This window comes from Halichoeres trimaculatus, unplaced genomic scaffold, assembly GCF_033239565.1.
Source record: "Halichoeres trimaculatus isolate MK-OKI-2021-1 unplaced genomic scaffold, fHalTri1.1 fHalTri1_scaffold_3, whole genome shotgun sequence".
Taxonomy (NCBI): domain Eukaryota; kingdom Metazoa; phylum Chordata; class Actinopteri; order Labriformes; family Labridae; genus Halichoeres; species Halichoeres trimaculatus.
The window spans coordinates 29,239,806-29,262,637 of record NW_027437181.1 but is presented as its reverse complement, the minus strand read 5'-3'; the positions used below and the strand labels follow the sequence as shown (position 1 = coordinate 29,262,637).

The 22,832-nt window shown below is 39.2% G+C and overlaps 1 protein-coding gene across 1 annotated transcript in view; it reads right to left on the bottom strand.

Annotated features, from left to right (window-relative positions):
* LOC141788321 (chromodomain Y-like protein 2) overlaps positions 1-21,580 on the bottom strand; it is a 44,226-nt gene extending 22,646 nt beyond the window's left edge. Inside the window, exons 1-2 of the mRNA XM_074667230.1 lie at positions 21,188-21,580; positions 4,823-5,429 (exon numbers count right to left, since the gene is read on the bottom strand). Coding sequence (XP_074523331.1) covers positions 4,823-5,429; positions 21,188-21,211 — 631 coding nt within the window. The 5' untranslated portion in view covers positions 21,212-21,580. The remainder of the gene's footprint in view (positions 1-4,822; positions 5,430-21,187) is intronic.
* Positions 21,581-22,832: the final 1,252 nt, after the last annotated feature.

Genomic DNA, 22,832 nt, shown 5'->3' with positions numbered 1-22,832 from the left:
AGCTGTGCTGGAATCAGACTTGCTGCACTTACACTTTGGGTTCACTCTGGGTTTAAATTGGAAAATCTGCCTCAAGTTTTTGTGCTCCCAACATGTGGCAATATTTACAACTTTCTCTAAAGATCAATACTCTCATTTCACCAACGGAGTCGATTATCTCAAACCGTTTGAGCTCAGAGTGTGATTGTTTTCAGGGAGTGTGACTCTTTTTAGGTTGTTTTGGTTTGTTTAATTTTATTTCATCTTCATTTAAATGAGGAAAAACAATGATATCTAAAGGTTGAATAAAGGGTGAATGATGATAAGCATCATAATAGAAGTCAATTGGAGCTGTGTAACAACACATGCAGCGGTGGTTGTATAGTAAGTAAGATGGTCCAATAAGCACATAATGAGTACATGTAATAGAGTTATTTTTTATAACAGAGCTGTAATGTCTTGGGAACCCTTAGAGGGACACTTTACCTCTGACAGGTTTAATGGACAGTAAGAATAAACAGTGTGTATTAAACCTTTAATATTACAGCTGGTGTAATGCCATTATCGAAATTTGGTTAACAAAACCACCTCGGTTTGCTTAAATAGATTGCAGACATTACTTTTTAATGTAATAATTAACCACAGAGATTGAGGACTGGACTGTGACCCAGGAGGGAACTTTCGAGGTGTTATCAGCTGCTCCTGCAGTAAAAAGCCACAGTCAGAGGTTAAAGAGCTGTGTGCCACGACGTGCCTCCACAGCCTGTTAAAATAAACTGTGTTTATTTTTCCAAGACACGTAATGCATCATGTAAGAGGAAATATTCCTCATGTGGAAATGATTTTATAAACCTCATAAAAAGATAACGCTGAGATACCTGAACAGAAACACTCCTGTGTGAGTTACAGCCCGGCGTGACAGGAACCTTCCAGTACCTGTATCATTCATATTCATGAAGAAAAGTTCACACTCCAGTACTTTTTCCATTAGACTCAAACAGATACATTTACACCGCTGACATACACCATTAGCTATTTTAGCTTATCACAGTTCTGTCATTGGCCTGTATGAAAGCAAGCATAAGATAAATAAAGCAGCACAACAGATAAAAAAGGAAAAACTGTGTAATGGTCATTTAGAAAAATGCCCAGCGTGTTTATCACAAGTTGTTCAACGTGAAGCAGCATTAAGTTTCCCGTCTGAAAGCATTACTTGGCCATTGAGGTAAAATCTAACACTGAATAAAGTGAAACATCTGAGCCTGAGATTGTGTTGGAGGCCTGCTGTCAGTGACGCTCACTGGAAACACGCTTAGTGGTTCCCCAGAGAGGGATAACTATCCACCTTTCGAGGGACTATCAGTCTACGTCATCATAAAGATGCGCACGCATCTGGACCGCAGAGGCAGTGTTAAGCTCCTTTCATTCAGACAAGTTAGCGCTTTTTAAACAGTAAATTTGACCTGTTATCAGCATAAAAATCTACGGTTGTTCTGTGGTGAGTTTTTACAAACGATACTATATAAGAGAGGTAACGTCTATCAAGTTTTGGCCGTCACAGAGCAACCGGTGTTATGGAGTTAATAGCCACCATGCTAACTGGTGACCCTAAGCCGACAGTATCAACGGCCACGTATACATGGACTCAAATATCCCGCTTGCATTCGGTTAATTTGGTCTAACGGAAAGAATTTAACCTTTGTATACACCTCATTCCCAAAGAAAAGTGCCAATCTGAATGAACATTTAATCGGTTTCACAGGGGTTGAATATTCCTTCCCCCAAACTGATTGAGGTATCATGTATCCACTCAAACAGAAAGTTGTTAGGGTACGATCTTTCAGCGCATGCTCATATGTGACGTAAGATGCAACTAGAGACATTCCTCAACTTTAAAAATGGCAGCGAGCCATCAGCACTGGACTGCTGGAAAGTTTGTTTTTGATCCAAACTTTGAAAGAAATTAACATAATTTCAAGACTGGACGGATGACAAACTCGCAATACGGAGTATTGCAAAACCGTGGTAAACAAACTATCGTCCTCCAGCTTTGATAAATCTTGTGATGTTTACGTTTTTCTGCGCATGCCCAATTGACTATTCTGTTTCATTATAGCAGCGCATGTAGACCAGAGATTGGAATATTCCTTTCTATGTATACTGTTGTTTTCGGAAAAGTCATTGGGGAAGATTCCATTCGGAAAGACGAAAAACTCCTCATGTAACCCTGGCTAGTGATTAACCATAGAATATATATAGAGTGGACAGTGTGGCTCCGCCATTTATCATTGTACGGTTTTGAAGCCAAAATTCCTCCATCAAAGGCACAGCCATTGTAGCAGTTGTGCAGCCAGAGTCTGCGCAGTTGAGACTGTGAGGGATTCTGGGAGAATCTGAGTGGAGCCGGGTGACAAAAATAATATATATTTTTTCTTTCAAGAGTCAAATCACTTTTTGACTCTATGTCTCGATATATTTTACAATCCCCGAAAATAATACACAAGAACGGCGGCTGTCAATCATCGTTAAACGTGACGTAAAACCTAAAATCTTATAACTAATGACAACAAAACATTTCAGAAAAAAAGAGGACTTGAATACAAGGCAGCCAAATAATATCTTCACATCACCACAGCAATCGGATGTAAGAAAACTATGAGGTGTATTAAGTTTTTAAAGATTGACCACAGCCCATCTGGAATGATTGGAGAGCTGCATATTTTGACTTATACTGCAGCCAGCCACCAGGGGGAGCAGTTTTCCTGGTAACCTCACTTTGAGCTAAGCAAGATGACGTCCATATTTTTTAGTCTTTGTGATTAACGGCCGAGAGTCACCAGTTAACAGGGTCACACTTAACACTAAAACACCAATGATGTCTGTGGGTTAATAATTAAATGTGTCGTCTTGGTAAAGTTCTCTGGACGTAGTTTTCTGGTTCTTCTATTATGAACCGGGTTTCAGACTCAGCAGGAGGGTTTCTGATTTATTGCCACATGTTTACGTCCTGGTCTGTCACAGTCTGGTAAGTGTCCACGGATAACGCAATCATCAACATCCGTCCACCTAATATCTGCTGATCTCTTCTGTCTAGCGATGCATACTGAATTAGATACTTTCATAGTTACCGGCCAAATTCTGTCAAAAGTACCAGGTATCGATTCACACAAAATCAAAAGGTACCATGTATAGTTACCTCAGTGCATCCTTGTGACTGTGAGGGAGTGGAACAGTAGGCAATTTTCTATAGTGGACATGAACACAGCACCTCGAGGTTATATATTTGAGAATAAATATGTTAAATTGAAAGATGTTTCCATGTTTTTTATTATTAAACAAATTGATATTTGTTTAATAATAATAAAGAGTAATGAAAATTAGTACATTTGAGTACCGGTACCGATTGCCATCTGTACCATATCATTTTAAATGTGAAAGGTACCCATCCCTACTACTACTTCTGTCCACTCACTGCTATTTCACAAACCTGCAAACCTTCACCATCCGTCTAAGAGATGATATTTAGTTTAAAAATGCATTTTTTTGGTGGTTAACTCCTCCACGTCAGTTGACAGACCATCTGGCATTGTTGTTAAACAAATGATCCCTCTATATGATGAGCTGAATGGAGAGGGTAAGAGCTTATCACTCAATGAGTCCATTCATGACACTAATTAATCAGTTAATATCCAACTTTCTTCTTAGGGTGAACTTGCAAAGATTTAAACCTTGATTATTACAACAGTGGTGACATCAACAGACTTTGTGGACTGAAATTTTATTCTACTGTCACCCAGCCGTGGAATTGTTGCTTTGTTTGCTGAATAGTTTGAGCATAACATTTCTAAACACTTCTGAACAGTTACCAACAGCTCTCAGTAGACGTTAAATATCTTCCTCAAACTGCTTAGGGGTGTTAGTGTTTGTGAATAAGGTGTTATTTTATATGAAATTCATTTGAATACAATCGTGACAATTTTGCTCCAAATGAATGCATAACGGCTGACTAAATGTGCAAACAATACTGGCACACAGAGACGCTATATGCAGTGTAATTTGTAGAGTTTTTAACCCTTTTCTCATGATCAGTGAATCAGACAATGTCTTTTCCACTCATTTGCACATGCTCAGTGAGCAAAAGCTGCACAATCCTTTAGTCAATCAGGCCCTTGGTGAATAAAATCATGTTACTGTCTCTGAATGTAACCTTGTAAAACTTTTTAACTGTGATCTAAGTCTTCCAGTTGTCTCTGCTGTGCAGCTATGCAAATGTCCAAACAACGATTGCAAAACTAGACCTTCCTGGGAGCACGAACCAAGGCCCCTGGCCAAACAACAGGTTAGACTGTGCTGGCTAAAACACAGTTCCAACATCAGCGTGTCAGAAATCACAGTGTTGTCTTGTACTTTGGATCGATAGTTTGTTTTAGGAGCCAAGAAAAAGGTTGGAAATGATCAGTTTGATGTTTGTTTTCAAGCTGTCATTGATAGTTGTTTGCAAAGGTAGAAAAACCCTGTGATGCTGACATAGCTGAGTGACACTTGATGGATGCAAGAGCAGAATGCCTGATGGTGTTGAGCAGGGGGACTGTCATACAGAGAGCTGTGTTGACATGTGATGACATTTTCAGTAAGACTGTAAAACTTGTTTTTTGTAGGATCTGTGTCTTTGATTTGAATCTCGCCTATTTAATCATAGGGAGTAAACTGAATGACGTGCTGCTGAATAATGCTTTTTTATTTGCAGCATCCCAAATAAATGCTGCAATCTTGAATTGAGGTTTCTTAAAAATATATATTTCTGAAAGTTTTTCTATTTCATTTCATGTGTTAACCCACTTACCCAGCTCAGTGGTGTACTGCTGTCCAGTGTTATCCATGTCTCCCAGCTCTTCATCCACTCTGTCCACAGGCAGTCGATGTGGCCGGGCTGCTGATCTGTACACAACCGGCTCCATTTCTCCGTTCTGGAGGCCGTTATGAGAAACCCTCAGAGGTGGGACCAAGTGAGGCCCTCCCTGAGGAGGACCTTTGTATGTCACGGCTTTGCTCAGTCTGTCTCCTAAAGCATGTTTCCCTGGTGATACACTTGCCTTCTTCTGCTTCTGACTGTGTCCCGACCCTCCTCCTCCAATCCCTAAAACAGATCCAACTCTGACCCCAACAGCAGGGCCAAAAGTCCTTTTCTTCTTCCGGGCTTCAGAGCGAGCTCTGGAGCTCTCTGTAGCAGGTTGGTGACTCGTGAAGGTGGCCTCCTGGCGATTTTTAGAAACTTTGGGTCTTTTGTGTGAGTGCAGTCTCAGGCTGTTAAACTGGTCGATGAATTCTTCGCAGTGCAGAAGGTGGTGCTCCGGCTCCCATGTGTCCTCCTTACTTCCATAACCTTTCCACCTGATCAGGTACTCCCACTTACCCTTCTTGTTCCGCCTTTTGTCCACAATCCGCTCCACCTGAGGGGAGCAAACAGAGGGACAGCCAATCAGACAAAAAGAGAAACAGCCTTGTTGTGTTTTTATGATCAAAAAGCAGCGTGGTGTTATGGGAGAAAAGCTAAAAACTGTGTGAAACTGATGAGGAAAAGGTTTAAAGTATGAGGCACAGTTGTTCTTGATAGATGCCTTTTTTGAAATTGAAAAATCTTGGCTGCAGCTCCCCTTCATTTTCATTTCCAGTCTGTTTCAAGCAGGATGGTTGAATCTAACAATTCAACAGTCCAGCCACAGTAATCGACTGGCAGAGGTTTTATAAATGAAAATGTCTGCTGCTTTATTTTCTGCCTGCACCCTCCAAACACAGGATCACAGTTTTCCAATTCTAAACAGAGCGGCTTTAATTGTGAAAGCTTCGCCCAATGAAAATAAATACCACGTAGGTGACAGACCTTAAGGCTGTTTGTTTTCTTCCTGCACCAAAGGCAGGAAAGATTCATGAGGCCAAACTTTCGAACACAATCACAACGCTGAAGTAATCACATCTGGTTTTATAAGATGAGTCAAACCAGGGGGCTCTATCCGCTGCTCTGTCCTCTCTGAATAAAAGCACAGGAGGCCCAAAAATTAACTTTGAAAAAACACATACAAGATCTCCTTCAGGATACATCTTGAAGTTTTTTTCTACCAGATTGGTAAACTTTGGCTGTACATTTTGTGTTGGAAAGCTTCCAAAACAGAAGTTTAACAGATTTCTATGAAAGTAACGAAACATTTTTCAGAGGATGAACCCTGATCTTTTTTAACATACATACATTTATTTTACTCTGCTTTTTTTTAAAGGTTGGATTTGATTTATTTTCAGACAGGGCCAGAGGCTGTTAAATTGTTAAAAATGTGCATTTTGTGACATTTGTCAGGTTTAAGATAAGGGCTAATGCCCTGTAGGAAAAAGATAAGAGACCAGGGTGGAGTTCAGAAGAGCTGCAGGGTGTTGTAACGAATCCTCAAGAAACAGCTTTTTTAGGTCACATGAACACTATTGAAGCTTCTTATGGTCAGTGAGTTATATTCAGCTAAAAACAGTAAATAAAATTACATGACTAACAAATAACCAAGGATCTTCAACTGTAGCAGACAGTGAAGCAAAATCATATACGTTTAGTTTAGTGGAATTACATAAATGCTTTGAGTTTGACAAATATGATGTCCACTAAAAACTGATGTTTGTGTGTTCTTATCCATCCATCAACATATTATGTGCGCTGCTTATCCTGTTTGGGGTCTTGGGGGCTGGAGCCTCTCTCAACTGTCACTAGCTCAGAGGTAGGAAACATCCTAAAAGGTCACAAACCTCACACAAAGACTAACAGAGAGCCTCAAAGTCACACCTACAGACAGTTAAGAGTGACCAGTTAACCCTAGCATGTCTTTGTACTGTGGGGGGAAGCTGGAGGACCCATAGGACACCCACACATACACAGGGAGGGCATATAGACGTTGCACAGAAAGAGCACACTCGAGATACACTAGAGGAAGCTTCTTGCTCTTAGGCAGCAGCGCTAACTAACCACAGCATCACTATGCAACCCTGAGTGTGAATTACCAATCAAATAATGGGAGTGTGAATCATTCATTTGCTTTTCAGTTTGAATGAAATCAGCTCAATTTGCAATTCAAAAAGAGCTTGGAGAATTCAAGGTGACATGTCCGGGAAATAAGTCCGTCATTTTTCATATCCTTAAGACTCTAAGAGGAATTTTATGTTTTATCTTGACTAAACATACATTGGCTCAAGTGCCACTGAATACTTAATACAGGTTTGGTGCATATCAACTCATGACTGTCAGACAAACGTTTGGTTGTGTAAGTGCCATCTAGAAATAATAAAATGAATTTTATGTATCCATTTTTTATGTTATATCTTTATATGTTCTTCTTTGTCATTTTCTTCTTATGACAGATTGCACCTAAGTTAGTAGGGTGACTTCTCAGTTTTATTACAATATTACAGCAAGTTACAGATATTTCAACCATAATCCCTACTTGATGATCCTAGTAAACTGTTTTCCAATTATTCTGACTGTTCCCAGCCCTGCAGACATAAAGAAAGACAGACTTAAAGCTGTGGATATGCTGCTCAATCATAATACAGTGGGGGAAATAAGTATTGACCGCGTCCACTTTTTTCTCGTCACATTTATTTCCAAAGATGCAATTCAAACAAAATTTCTATCAGACATTGATATTAACTCAAATAATCCACGCATGAAAAGAAATCACAATGTTCAGGTCCATAGAGGCCATGGTGGTGGAGTGCACTGCCTATTGTTTTCTCTGTAACAATTGTACCTGCTGCCTCCAAGTCTTTCTGGAGGACTTTCAGGGTGGTCCTTGGCTCGTTGAGTACTCTTTTGACTATCTTTCTGACTCCCTGGTCAGAAATCTGCTAGGAGCTCCTGTGCGTGGCCTGTTGATGGTAAGGTGGTGCCTCTTCTACTTGTGAATAATGACCCCAATGACCCATCATGAAGTGTGTCGTATTTAACTGCTTGGTGAAAAAAACGACCTTTTTTATAGGACCATCAATTTGCTCTAGCCCAACTGATGTTGGTTTGCATTAATTGGATGTTCAAGTAATAATTACTGACAGATTTCAGGTGGTATGTTGCATTTCCTTGCCAAAGTATACAGCCTTTCCATGGTGTGTTCAATACTTTTTTCCTGTGTTATTGTACTTAATTCCACATAATCATTATTTATGGACCTAAACGTTGATATTTCTTCTCATGTGTGGATAATTTGAGATAATACCCAATGTCTGGTAGAAATTTCTTTTGAATTGCAGCTTTGGAAATAAATGTAGTGAGAACAAAGTTGACGTGTTCAATACTTATTTTCCCCACTGTATATGAATGATTGTGACCGAGACTTTTACCCCACAAAGTTTGCATGTAACCTGATTTTTTGTTTTTGTCTATTTTACCAGAAACTGGATGCTTTTTTTCTCATGTCATCTACAAAATTTCTGTGTTATCATGGGAGATTTTTGTTATGTAAGGGCAAAAAAGTAAACAGCTTTCAAATGCCCTACAGCCACTGTCTGAAGGCTGTATCATATTACAAACAGGGGCTGGTAAAAGCATGACAAAAATACTATATGAAATAGCAGTTCTCTGAACTGCTCTATTTTTACAATCAAAAACAATTATATGAATATTCTAAAGTCATGACTCATTCTTTTCCTTAAAACACTAAAGTTTAATGGTCTGTTACAATAACTGTGATTAATGCGAAAGAAACTGTTGGTGAATCTTGTTACCTCTAGTCAGCACAGAGGTGATACCTCTCTTACAGATAACTTAATTTCCTCAAAAAAAAAACAATAAGGTCCTTAAAAACTAGGGATGGGTACCGAATTAGGTACTTTTATAGGTACTGACCAAATTCTGTCAAAAGTACCGAGTATCTATTCAGGTAAAACCAAAAGGTACCATGTTTAGGTACCTAAATGCATCCTTGTGACTGTGAGGAAGTGGAAGAGTAGGTGATTTTCCATGCTAGACACGAACACAGCATTGCAAGGTTACATATTGAAGAATACATTTATTAAGTTGAAAAACTTTTATACTTTATCATTAAAAAAACATTTTTTACCACATAAACACAATAAAGTACAGAAAATTGGTACCGTTGAGTACCGGTACTGATTGCCAGGTACCGGGCATCTGTACCGTATCGTTTCAAATGTGAAAGCTACCCATCCCTATTAAAACCCCCCTTTTAAACTTTTTTAACTCATAAGTTGATGCTACAATTTTGTGATCAGTTTCTCTTCTGCTACCAAAGCCAAAAATCAGCAAAGCAAACTGCAAGTCGTACACAGTAGGCAGTTTCTGAAATCAGACTCTGCTTTGGGTGATACGAGCAGATCTATTTGCAAAACCTGGAGGCTCGGTTGGGTTGCTTCAACAATAATACAGAGTTAACTGCCAGCTGCTAAAACCTTAAGTCTCCTGCTCACAATTAAAACTCTGATGGTGAACCTTAGTTTTTAAAGACGTATCATGTGAACATTTTCTATGAATCACAAAAGTCACTCAGAAATTCTACCCCGAGAACATTTCGGCTCTAATTTCTGTTACAAGAACCCATACATGCTCGCAAGCAGAGGTGATGCGTTCTCTCCTTACATTCTCGATCCCTCAACTTGTGCCTCTGGGAGATGGGCATGCCTTAGCTGTCAGTTGATGACTATAAACACGGTATGTAATAACAGCGTTTCACACATTCGCCAACAACAATGTAAGGTGACTGCCTCGGGGGTATCATGACTGGACTAATTCCAATCATCGTTCTCCACCCTCGCTCCTTGAAGTACTTCCACAGATACAGGCTTATGGCTGGTCAAGATAAATGCAACGATTTTCTGGAGCTAATGACAAGAGACCAACACCGCATCAGAACAAAAAAAAAAAATCACACTTTCTTTCAGAATCATCCATTCGCTAAATCCACAAATAAGCTCTGCACCAGGGATGTTGGATTGATATTCATACCCCAGGATTACTGCCTGGCATTAGGCGGCATTTATCCCCACAAACATATGACGAGCACTATAAAGTGATCACACAAAACATCTTCAGGCTTTCATGGGTTCACACGGTCTGTTTCAGTCATTCTAAGGACGACTCTGAATGCGAAATAAGGCACCGTTTAGAGGGAATCTGTTAAATAACATTCAGCGCATTTAGAAGAGGCATGGTTTTGGGCAAAGAGACTGATGGAAAACGCTGGAAGGTGTCGTCAGAGGCTCTCTTACAGCTGTGGTAATAACCACTCATCATCTTCTCAGATGTGCTGCTCACATTAACAGGAATAAACAGCCTTTGATGGGTGAGCCACAGGGGTGTCACAGAAATGAAGAGAGGATTAGTTTTGCTTACAGTTCCTCACAATACCTCGCCTAACAGCCCTGCTGAGAAAGACACACACAGAGAAAAGAAGAGAAAGCGTGGGGTAAAGTTGTGTACACAGACCCCAGAGCTTTAGAAACACTTGATGCTCAAGTATGAGCTGGCGGAGAATCAGTGAATGTTGGGCATGATATCCTCCAACATCAGCCATGAGGTACTGTGTTCAACACATGCTGTGTATAAACTCTGACAAACCGTCAGCAGAGATGTTGACATGAGGACCAAACACTAATCTGTTGAGCAGTAAAATGCTTCTTTTCGGTGAAATAACTTGTGCCAGATGCATCTCTCAGGGTCCTTTCAGCACAACTGAAAAATGGTGAAACTTTTCTTCCTTCTTTGAGGCTGGTAAACCATAAAAAAGAAGCATCATGGGCAAAAGTCAAGGTGTAAAAAGTGAAGGATGACATAGTTTTTACAAGAAAATACAATCAAACGTGCAAAAATTCAGCAAAAATGTTGGATCTGAGCACATATGCACCCCCAACAATGCAAAGAACCTGTTGTAAAGGAATCAAGTTGAAAAAGGTGTCCTCTTAACCTTCCTTTCATTCAGACCATGCCCCTCACTGCTTACACGGTTCAAAAGTTTCTCTTTTTGGCAAGATGACATGTTTTTAGAGTGGACAGGACACTAAGATGAAGAGGAGAAAGATGCTTTTACAGCTTTGTGTGGACATACTCATCCACCCACTCCATCACGCCAGAACGGCCCAACAAAGTCCACTGAAAGGACGTCAAAGCTGGGCTTACAAGCTATAGCACAACCAGAGCCTGGAAACACTCAGTACAATGCAATGATCATCTGCACCACAGTGTGAATGTCATACTCCATATCCAATTTAATTTAACATCATCATGCTTTAATACACTGCAGATTTACAGCAGGCACAAGACTATTTCCTGTCCTACAGTACGCTTAACATCAGAATGAAAAGAGTGAGTGCACAGTGAGACAGATTTCAGACAGATTCATTCTTTTGCTATCAAAAAAAACACAAACACTGGGCCATTGAAGTGTAGCTGTACACACTATTTTATGATGCAAAAAGAACAGTATATATACCTCAGTTTTGTGGCCAAATAAACACATTATACCTGAGAGTTAACTCTGCAGAGAGTGTTCCAGGCTCATAGTTTGGGTCAGCGAATGAAGGGCAGACTGAAAGCTATATGTTTAGTGAGAAATTGGAATTTTCAATGTCATTGCAAAATAAGCAATAAACACCACAAAATGTTGCCACCTTAGCAATAAATAAGAAAGCAGTTTCATACAAAAGCATAGTGCAGTCAATCAGTATGGGAACACTGCTCTCAGAAATGGAGCCGCCAGTTCACCCGAGGCATCCATTCAACCAATCAGATGAAGCCCAGCTGGCAGTCAGCTATTCATCAAGTGGCAAAAAATCGGCAAATAGATAAGTGCAAAAATGGCTGTCCACTTGAGAACGGTTGCAAAAACCAAAGAATATGTATATATATATATGTATATATATATATATATATATATATATATATATATATATATATATATATATATATATATATATATATATATATATATATGAACTAAAACACTGTTATCTGTTTAGCTCATTATTGTATTTATAACCAATCAGATGAAGCCCAGCTGGCAGTCAGCTATTCATCAAGTGGCAAAAAATCGGCAAATAGATAAGTGCAAAAATGGCTGTCCACTTGAGAACGGTTGCAAAAACCAAAGAATATGTATATATATATGTATATATATATATATATATATATATATATATATATATATATATATATATATATATGAACTAAAACACTGTTATCTGTTTAGCTCATTATTGTATTTATAACCAATCAGATGAAGCCCAGCTGGCAGTCAGCTATTCATCAAGTGGCAAAAAATCGGCAAATAGATAAGTGCAAAAATGGCTGTCCACTTGAGAACGGTTGCAAAAACCAAAGAATATGTATATATATATATATATATATATATATATATATATATATATATATATATATATATATATATATATATATATATATATATATATATATGAACTAAAACACTGTTATCTGTTTAGCTCATTATTGTACATTTTCACTCTAAATACGGGTTGAGTTCTTACATAACTGATCTATTCTCATCACTTCCACATCAAAGCTGAGACCTATGCATTAGGGAGGGGGGGGGTGACTGATAAGTGGGTGTGCTGTTGTTGTCTGCCGGGGTGCTTGAGGCTGCCTCAGCTCCACCTCTTGCTGGTAAAGTTAAGCTGAGTCAGCGATTTTAACAGCCTCCGTTGTTAAGCTTCAGCCTCCAGAAACCAATGAATGACATCACTGAGGTTACGCACAGATAAGTTGATGTGGTGAATGTGAGACATTGGATTGAGAAAACAAACACTTCTTTTCGGAATAGATTTAGCATGCAGCACAGCAGAGGGGACAAAGAAATGTACTTATAATGTGTGCAGCTCAGTATCTGTAAATCTCACACCATATCTTGATCCCAGTACTGTGCACAATGTTATTGCAAATACAAAGGTTACTAATGCTGCGTTGGCCTAATGATAACCATACATGCTAGGGCTTGGACAACATCCTTTTCTCCTGTTAAGATTCTTTTACGATTTTTGGGGTGCCGTTCTGGTTTAAATTGTGATTTTTTTAATAGTCTCGATTTGTGCAATTTTTATGTTTGCTTTTCTAACACCAGACCAAGTGAAAAGGTTGATTGATGATGATGCTGTCTACATACTATATCGTATTCCCCCAAAAAATGCACATCACATGTGAGTCAGTTTTTTAGGTTTATTCAGGGGATCTGACACCTCAACTTTTTTCCAGCTTATAAACAAAGACTATAACGAAGGACTTCAGTTTGAGGGGGGGAAAATGAACCAAAACTCATTTAAAATTGTTAAATAAAAAATCCTGATACTAAGATTTATTGAAATTTTTTCTTCCACCCCTAATATAAGGATGGTAAAAAAAGGTGTAACTAGGGGTAACTGATCCATCACTGCTGTTGTGTGATTGGTTTCTTTATGAAGAACTCACCATTCCATTATAGGCTGTCCGGTTTATGTACATAAAACTGCTGATCTGACTTTAACATTTCTGCACCTCAGTGTGGGTAGAGCAGCATGCAATACATGTCCCACACACTGGTGATAAGCTGACCTCTCCAAGCAACTTTGGCCAGCTCACCAAATATTTAGCCTCACAGGTAGAGACAGAAATACCTGGGACACTTTTCAGCAAGTCAAACAGTGACAGTTAGTACAACAGAGACTGCTGACATTTGATGTCTCTCTAAGTCAATGATGTCAGTAAAGCCTTTGGGTGACAAAGCGCAGGCAGCCAGCACCTTTGGTCCAGCAAAACACTCAGTTCTTCATAAAACTGTCAGAGAAGAAACAACAGAGGGTATTGATAACAAAAGGTCTCCATATAATGCTCTGACCTCCCTTATCTTTTTCGATAACAGTGCCAGATTGGTTCCTGGTATGGTAGCAGTTGGGAGTATTAACATGAGAGATGACCAGTGTAGAAACCACATTTCATTTATTTACTTAACTATCACAGTTTCACAGGGCTGGACATATTTTGGTTCAGTTAAACCAAGTGTAAGGGCTCAGAGAGAGCTTGAGGAAAAAAAGTGATGGGAATTCTCTGCAATGTTTAACATATGTTTTGTAGCTGATGAACCTCTCTGAGTTCAGACACTTTCCAGCTTTCATTTTTCTTACCACGAATGCATCTGTTATGTTCAGTAACATTGGTGAATCCCCATCATCTTTACCATTACAGAAAGTCTATTGGAGACAAGCAGGTACATTAGCATGTCAACATTACAGTAACTGAAACACTCATACCAGTGATCACCATGTTTTTCCTTTCAGGGCTGCTGTATTGAGCTCATCACTGATAAGGTTTAGGGTGAAGGATCATACTTCATATGGATCTTTTTAATGAAGCCATGTGACGTCAGTGTAGTTTATCTGCTTTCAAGGCATTGTCTGTAGCACTGTCACACAGTTATTAATGTGCACACGGCTGTATTGACCGGCCTTGATGCCAATCACTGCTATAAACTGAACCAGGATACATCTGTTTTCACAGGTTGTCACAAGAAGACAAAAATGAGCTGTCTCCTAAGTCCAGTTAGCTGAAAACTCCTGATAGAGACAGGATGGAGAAAGCATTAGAAATAAGATCACATCAAAAGCTTAGTTAGAAATGTACTGAAGCAGAAATAAACTGAGAGTCTTCACTCTTACAGCCTCTGCTTTCGTCCTTAAGCTAACTGAACTGAATAAAATATGAAAATTTGTGTTTTTGGTTAAAGGGAGAACTCAATACCATGTATTAACATAGTAATATTCTTTCTTCAGTTTCCCCATTTAGTTTCTATTTCTGCTATCAGTTTATATTCTAGTAAAGGTGAAGAAAAATGATAAATATTTTCCATATTTTAAGTTTCATCAAGTCTTTCTGCACCATTTACACCTTTGAAGGAAATTTAAAGAGAATTTTTTTGGAAAAAATAATACTCTATTTTTTTTAACAGTGGACTTCTTTAAAAACACTTGTTCAGTCAGAATGGGAGGATGTTTCAACTTCATTCATCATTATTTAAAAAGTCATGTGCCCCATGTAAGGAGGCAACATAGGGCTGCATATGGCCTAAAACCACTCATTCACTCATTTTCTGAACCACTTATTCTGTTCAGGGTCACGGGTGGCTGGATCCTATCCCAGCTGTCATTGGGGGAGAGGCAGGGTACACCCTGGACTGGTCGCCAGTCAATCACAGGGCTGACACAGAGACAGACAACCATTCACACCCAAAAAATTTAGAATGTTCAATTAACTTGATGAGCATGTTTTTGGACTGTCGGAGGAGGCCAGAGAATCTGGAGAGAACCCACTCATGCACAGGGGACAACATGCAAACTCCACACAGAAAGACCCACTGGCCAAGCTGGGAATCAAACCTGTGACCTTCTTGCTGTGAGGCTGCAGCGCTAACCGTTGTGCCACCGTGCCCCCCCCTGAAACCAATATCACGATATCTTTAAGCTATCTCTGGATACACAATATGCGTCTTGATATTTTGATTTCTCCTCTTAATCACATAAGGATTTTAAATTCAACCCTTTGATGTAATAAATGACACCAGTATAACGATTCAAGCAGACAGGTGCATTTTTAAAATTTACATTTGCAAACTTCAAACCCGCAACTGATGTCCTCCTTCAGCTGGATGCATTAAAATGGTCTGTTAGAGGTTACAGCTGTGTAACGTGTACAAGAATAACTTCTGGGCGGTGGAGCACGGGGCGATAGGTTTCTTCTAATGCACCTGTAACCAAACCCAAAAGTGATGTCGTGGTGCTGATTGAGTGTATTACACACCTGTCATGACATCACTGACAGACCACAATGGCACAACATTATCATCTCCTTTCTGCTGAGTCCACTGATCTCTGTGAATCCCTCTGCTGAAGTCCACCTCTTGCTGTTGGTCACACACAGACAGGAGCTAACCACGCAATAAGCTGACGTCTAACACATTCAGCTGATGAACACAGACTGCAGCCACAGACTCAGATTGCAGAGCGCATTTGTGCAATGCTGTTTCCTTGATAAATCTGGCCTGAAGTGTCCACACCAATTCCCATCACACGGTCAGACCGGAGAGACACATCCTCAGAGGAATATGTGACTGTCTCCAAGGCATCTAATTGAAGTTGTTACAAGGATCAAATCCAGAGAGAAAATGTTAAGTTGGAAACTTGTCAAAGAGATGTTAAACTATTTTACTTGATAAACTTTGTACTGATGTTGCCACAAGATAAAAGGCAAGGGATCAACACCCCCATTTGGATAAATGTTCTGGCACTGTGAATATTAAGCTGAAGGAGAAGCTGCTTCAAGTAGAGCTTCAAAGTGTCTGCAACAGACCAACACTGAGGCAGGCACATGGAAGCAGGATGCTAGAGTTTTGCTCATTTCCAATATGTGGCTATTTCCCAACTCATTTTGGCTGATTGATGGCAAATGCATGCACATATTTTCCACTCCCTCCTGCAGTGTAATGAAAATATTTTTATGCCTAATCTGAAGCCATTTTTGCGCATGAAGTCCAGTTCTTGATCATTTCAGAATTGAGGCCCAGATATTTTCAGGAACTTGACTTTTGCACCAGCATCTTACGTGTGCATAGTTTCTGTGTCAGGCTCATATCACTTAGACACCCAACAGGGTTTAGGTGGAAGGGAGTGTACAGGAAGAGGGTGTACAGGTAGGGAAGAAGACTAAGTCCTCTGTGACAGTGACTGTTGCATAAGCAACACTTTGTTATGTATCAAGTAATTTTTTTGCATCTTGACTGTAGAAAATCATACAATGACAAATGAGAGGAGAGTTAAAGTGTAAAAAAAAAAAAAAAAAAAAAAAAAACTTCACGCAACATGAACAGTTATCTGCGGCAATCTCACATCAGCTCACCCCAACTTTTTCTGACTTTTTTTCCAGAAGGAGTGCAGGAAAAAGTCTGGAAAAAGTTTGTCTGTTTGTATTGACAAAATCAAACCACTGGCACAATGTTTGGAAATTTTCCTGAGGATGGTGCATGTGTGAAAGGGCTTTTATTGTGACGGCCTTTGTGGCAGACGCAGAAAAAAGTAAGACTAATTGAGACCACCACTTCAACTATGTAAATCTCTTCAACTTCACTTGGTATGAAGAGCAGTATTTACTCATTCAACCATATGCCCTTGTTATTAAACTGTGAGTTAGAGGATTTGTACAATGTTAGCACAACACAGTCACTAGAGGAAAGTACATTTTCAGATGGATCATTGTGTTCTCTCCATCACACATCAATTGACCTCATATCTGAACGATGTAAAAATGCACTCAACCCCTTGGATAAAATATTTAAGACAAGTTTCTTTTTTGTTGTGTTGTTATTTCTGCCTTTCTGATGCACAGCTATCCCATCTTTTAAAAAAATACAAACATTGGCTTCAGGATGCAGGAGAACATTTTCAGGCATCACTACAGATGGGAATAAAGATGACGAGTCCAAGACTTTCAAGAAAATTCAGTTTTTAGTCAATGTCCTGCATTAAGCAAGCAGAACTAAACCATTTATTTATCACTTAGCGTGAAAGGCCAAGTTTCAGAACAATAGTTCTTTATCCTGAAGTCTTAAATGGTCCCTAATTACATTGTGCAGATGCTACTTTGTATCAGTTTGCATGAGTGCAGTTGGAAACCCATGGTCTTTACATATTTTTGGTCCTCAAACTTCATTTTTATCCATGAGGATTCAATAGAAGAAAAGGCTCAAGTATAGGGATCTTTTTATGTGACTGAGAGTTGAATGTTCGGAGTTATTCAAGGACGAGCAGTGTGCATCTCTGCGGTAACTTACCCAAACATAAAGTTTTCTCGACAACCCTTTTAGAGCTGACACTGTCTCTTCTTTGTGGTGTATCTGCTGCCTCATCATTATTTGAAAAGTCAACAGAAAGCCTGACCTTTAACCAAGAGTTTGCAAAAGTACCTCCACACACAACTTCTCAGATGTCTTAATATCATCATATCTGTTCAACACAGCTTGCTAGTTAAATCCTTCTGCCACATAGAAAAGTAAAAATCTGATCCATACAGCATACAACCTTGCATTTAATAAATACTGCATCTGGAGCCTGAGGTACAGACTCACCTCTGAAATCGGAGAGGTAATTCTCACACACTTTTGAACTGCTTTAAATACAGTACTGAATCTCAACACTGGACCAGTTTCTCACTCAGTCCTGAAGGTCACCGGATTAACATACTAAAGTCTTTCAGTCCAGGCCTGACCTCATTCACACTCATGTCTACGTTCAAAAAATGATTTTCTACCTGGGAAAACGACCAGTAGCTCACACGCAGGCTTCAGATGGGCTTTTTATAAACCTATGAGTGATGTCAAGATGTTCTTCATTAAAGAAAATCTAAAAATGCTTGAAAGACAGACAGTATGTGTGGCCTAAGGAAATTAATGCTGGTCTCCAATACTGCCTAAAATATCTACAACGCGGGTGTTGTTGAGTAGTACAACAATATTCAATCTCAAAACCAAATTACCCCCCTAAAAATAATGTTAAATCATTACGAAACAACAACAGTGTATTGTAAGAGTGTAATGCCAGAGCAACCACAATGTGAAGTGTCAGTGTTCTTCCTCCATAGCTGGTTGTATTTTTGACGTCTGACATCACTATGTTAAACTTTTTTCAATTGCATGCTATGTGACACCGCAGTTAAGCTGCTGAAGTGTCTCCTGTTGATGGGAAATAACAACAAATTACACTCTTGGTTGGCACATTTCACTTCCGAAACTGACAGCTCAGCTAACACATCAAAAGTAAATATACTTTAAGTAAAACAGATTAAAACGTCACTGTTATTAAAGCTTTAAGCTTGAGTTACCATTCATGAACTAAGCATTCAGGTGCAGCCCCATCACAAAAGGAGGCAGAGTGCTATCTTTAGTAGTTACAGACCTGAGGATGAAACAGAAACAAAGAAACAGAGAAAGAAATGAAGCTCTTAAATGCCAGACTATTCATGAATGACTGGATGTCATTGAGTTCGAAATTATCTCAGAATAACTGCACAGCATACATATTTTTTACATATTTCTTAATGTGTATTAGTTGATGCTTTGAAAATCACACTAAACCTGATATTTCACAATGCAGGGACTATGAAACTCTCTCCTACAAATCAGTATTCCACCCTGTGTAGTAGTGCAAAATATATTTGATTAATTATCTAAAAACCAAGATCATACAGTACATTTCATGCATTTATTTGATTTCCACATCATGACACTTTTAAATATTGTTTTTAAAAAAATGCAAAATAATATGATTTTATCAGTACATCTCTGTATTTTCTCTTTATCCCTTTCTTAATCCAAATTACTATACGCATCAAATGATTCATAAAAAGAAACAACATTTCCAATACTCACTGGCAGTCAGATGACAATACAAGCAGCAGAAGTTATTAATCTATGTCCTCTAGCCTGCTACAAACAAACCACATCAACATTATCAGCTGTTTATTCTGGCAGGCACAAACTCAGCAGAGTTATTACTTGCCATAAACCCTGACAACAAGAGGCACCATTCTCCATAGTTTACATTTTTATTTGGTTGTTTTGTTTTAGAACGGTTCTTAAATTAAGCTTTACAGACTCGGCACACTCTGGTCAGCTTCATGATGCTTGCCACTCTGAGGTGAACATACAGAGATGTTGACATGTGAGCAGGAACCACACTGCAAAAGGTGCCGACACATTGTGTGTTAAAAAAAATAAGCCTTGTTATTACAGAGGTGAATCATAATTAAACAGCCACCTGATCAGCCAATCACAGAAAATTAATCAACCTCCAGCAACTGGGGTGATAGTAGAGGCTGCTGCAACTGACGCAAGCTTTCTGAGACTTAACCTGTGAGAAACAAACAGCTGTCTAAATCTAATACACAGGCTGAAAAAATGAAGTGTAGATATTTCTCAGTGCTAGATTATGTATTCGTGGAACTGGGGGATTAAAAAACTAAAACTGAGATGCTCAAAATGTGTGTCTTCAAGCATTTAGACACGTTTCTCTTAAGCTAACAAAAGAAAAGAGCTCATCATCACAAATTAAGTTAAATAAGCACAACTTTTGCAGCATTGTACTGTGAAAGAGAGTGTGTGTGTTTGGAAAGATGAGACAAAAACACAGCAACACAAGAGGAGATGAAAGAGATCTACATTTATGTGAATGTGTTGCTTATGAGCATCCCTTTTTAAAATCTAAAATGGTTCAAGAGTCAAGAGCAAAATTAATTTAAAAATACATATCAACTGACAAATAAACAAGAGCAGGCATCCTGATGCAAATATCCAGCCTCTCTGTGCTGTGAGCAGACAGGCCCTACTGTCACTTTAAAACTCGCGGGATGATCCCAAGTTTGTCTTCAGATTGATGTGTGGCATGATTTAACTGATAACTTTGAAAATTCACACTTGTGACACCACATCTCCCTGAGCTCTCTCTGTCAGCACCACGGACTGACACATCTCATGCTAGGTCAGCATAACAGGGGCTAATGACAGTAAGTAAAGCTGCTGTGGAAACCAGGCTTCATGCAAATTCTGGCACCGGTTCCAGAGTGATGTTGCGCACGAGGGCAGCGTGACCTTCCTGCCCCCCATATGGACAACTTTTACGCCCAACACTGCTGCTCCGGAGTCCCAATTTCCCAGATCCACACACGAAAGAAGCTCTCACAGACTTGTTTACGCTGCTCGATAAAAATAAACCTGTGTCTCATCTAAAGTGCCAGATAGGCTGTGAAACAGTCACACCGCTGTAAATGCTGTGATGACTAAATATCTTTTGGCATGTAAGCGCACCTTCAGGACCATCACTCCGTCTGTAGCTATTCACCATGTCCGTCCGCTCGCGCTGCTGTCACTTTACCACGACTTTCAACTCGGCGAGTTAAGCCCGTAAATACATCTTATCTATTTCCGACAGCCGCGAGAATTATATCAAAGTACACCAGAAGCGGCACAAAGTAAACGCATAAATTAAGCGACCTCGTCTTCGCGAAGCTTCAGAGGGGTTAGTTTCGCCTGTTAAAGGGCTTAGTACACCGCTTTTTACATACGCGACGCCCTCCCCTTTACTTCCTAATTCCATTATTCGTCAATATTACACAGGCTTTTCCGTGGACACGCTTTTGTCCTACCTCGTAAAGGTCTCCTGAAGCCATTGTGGGGTGCGGACTCCGGCAGCGCGGCGGTCTTGCCTGCCTTGTTGGCTTTTTTTGGACCCTACTCTCTCGGTGTTTCGGCGAAAGCCCCGATAGACGGGAATTAGCGAGCAGCCTTGTTATTCTGAGCAATCCGCAGTAGCAGATCAGCAGACAGTGTCAATCGAGCCCGGCGCTGTGCGATGGATCGCTCCACACATAAAACAAACAACCATCGGGGCGGTGCTGTTTACTCAGACCCAAGTGCAGGACTGAAAATTAGACCGGAGCTAAGAATGCACAGCCTGATGGTCTGCACGCGCCCTGCTCCGCTCAGCTCGCGTGCAATCCAACAACTCCACGGGAGATGATATGCTAGATGTGCTCAGAGACACCAGCTGAGACAGTTCTCTGTCGGCGACCCACTCTGCCTGTCCACTTCACTGTCAGTTTAAGACCTTATTTAACCTTAATTTAAAGTTAATCATCCAGATTCAAGACCCCAAATCCTCCAGCTAATTGTGATAAAAGAGTGTGCTGACAATTGTAAGCTGCAAAACCATGGTTACATATGTTATGGCAAAAACAATGTCTCTGACATTTACAATTAATAACTAAAATTCAATAAACAACATACTTTTTGTTGAATAAAGCAGTTTTAAAGTAGAATAAAATATGTGATTTGAATTTCAATTATATATATATGTATATCTATCTATATATCTATCTATATATCTATATCTATATCTATATATCTATATATCTATATATATATATATATATATATATATATATATATATATATATATATATATATATATATATATATATATATACCTTGTGGCGCTGTATACATAGATTTATAGTTATTATTTTACTTCTGGACTTATCTTCTTCGACCACCTTTAAAACAGCCCATAGGAGAATGGGAGGAAAGTAAGAACATAATAACAAGAAAGGGAGCATATTAGTGCACAAAATATCTCCTATTTTAAACCTATAGCATAACATTGTTAATGATCAATGATCGAGGAGTAGGCTTGATCTTTTTGCCCATTGTATGAAGTGCTTTAATTTTATCAAGTCGACGTAAAACATTTGGGTGAACCCCTTTATTTATTTGCATGATACTCATGTTAGACATATAAATGTTCAAAGATCATTTGATAATTATCATTAAATGTATTCCTTTTCATCATTTTATTTTTTTTTTACATTTCATTACACCACATTACACAGGCTCAAACACTTCAATCCAAGCAACTTTCAGTCACCATTTCTTACTTTAAATGGAACTTCAACCATGAAGAAAGTATAAAACAATGTGAGGTCATTCTGCATCCATCCCTGAGCTTGGAGCATGAATCTGAAACAAGCTCAGTCTGTTTCATAATATTGATGAGCTCTGGGTGAAAGGAGCTCATCGCAGGTGATGTTCAGCTTTTCTCCAGGCCACACTAGATCGTACCTTTGACCTATTACTGTCAAAGCAAACACTTTAGAAAGTTTGAGTTTCTTTTTCTCTGATAGAAACCCTAAAAGCATCTTTCTGATATCCCAGCAGAAAGATAAAATGTTGCTTTGTTTTGCCCTTTATTTAATATTAACGTGATTCATTCTCGCTTGCAGGGGAAATAAAATG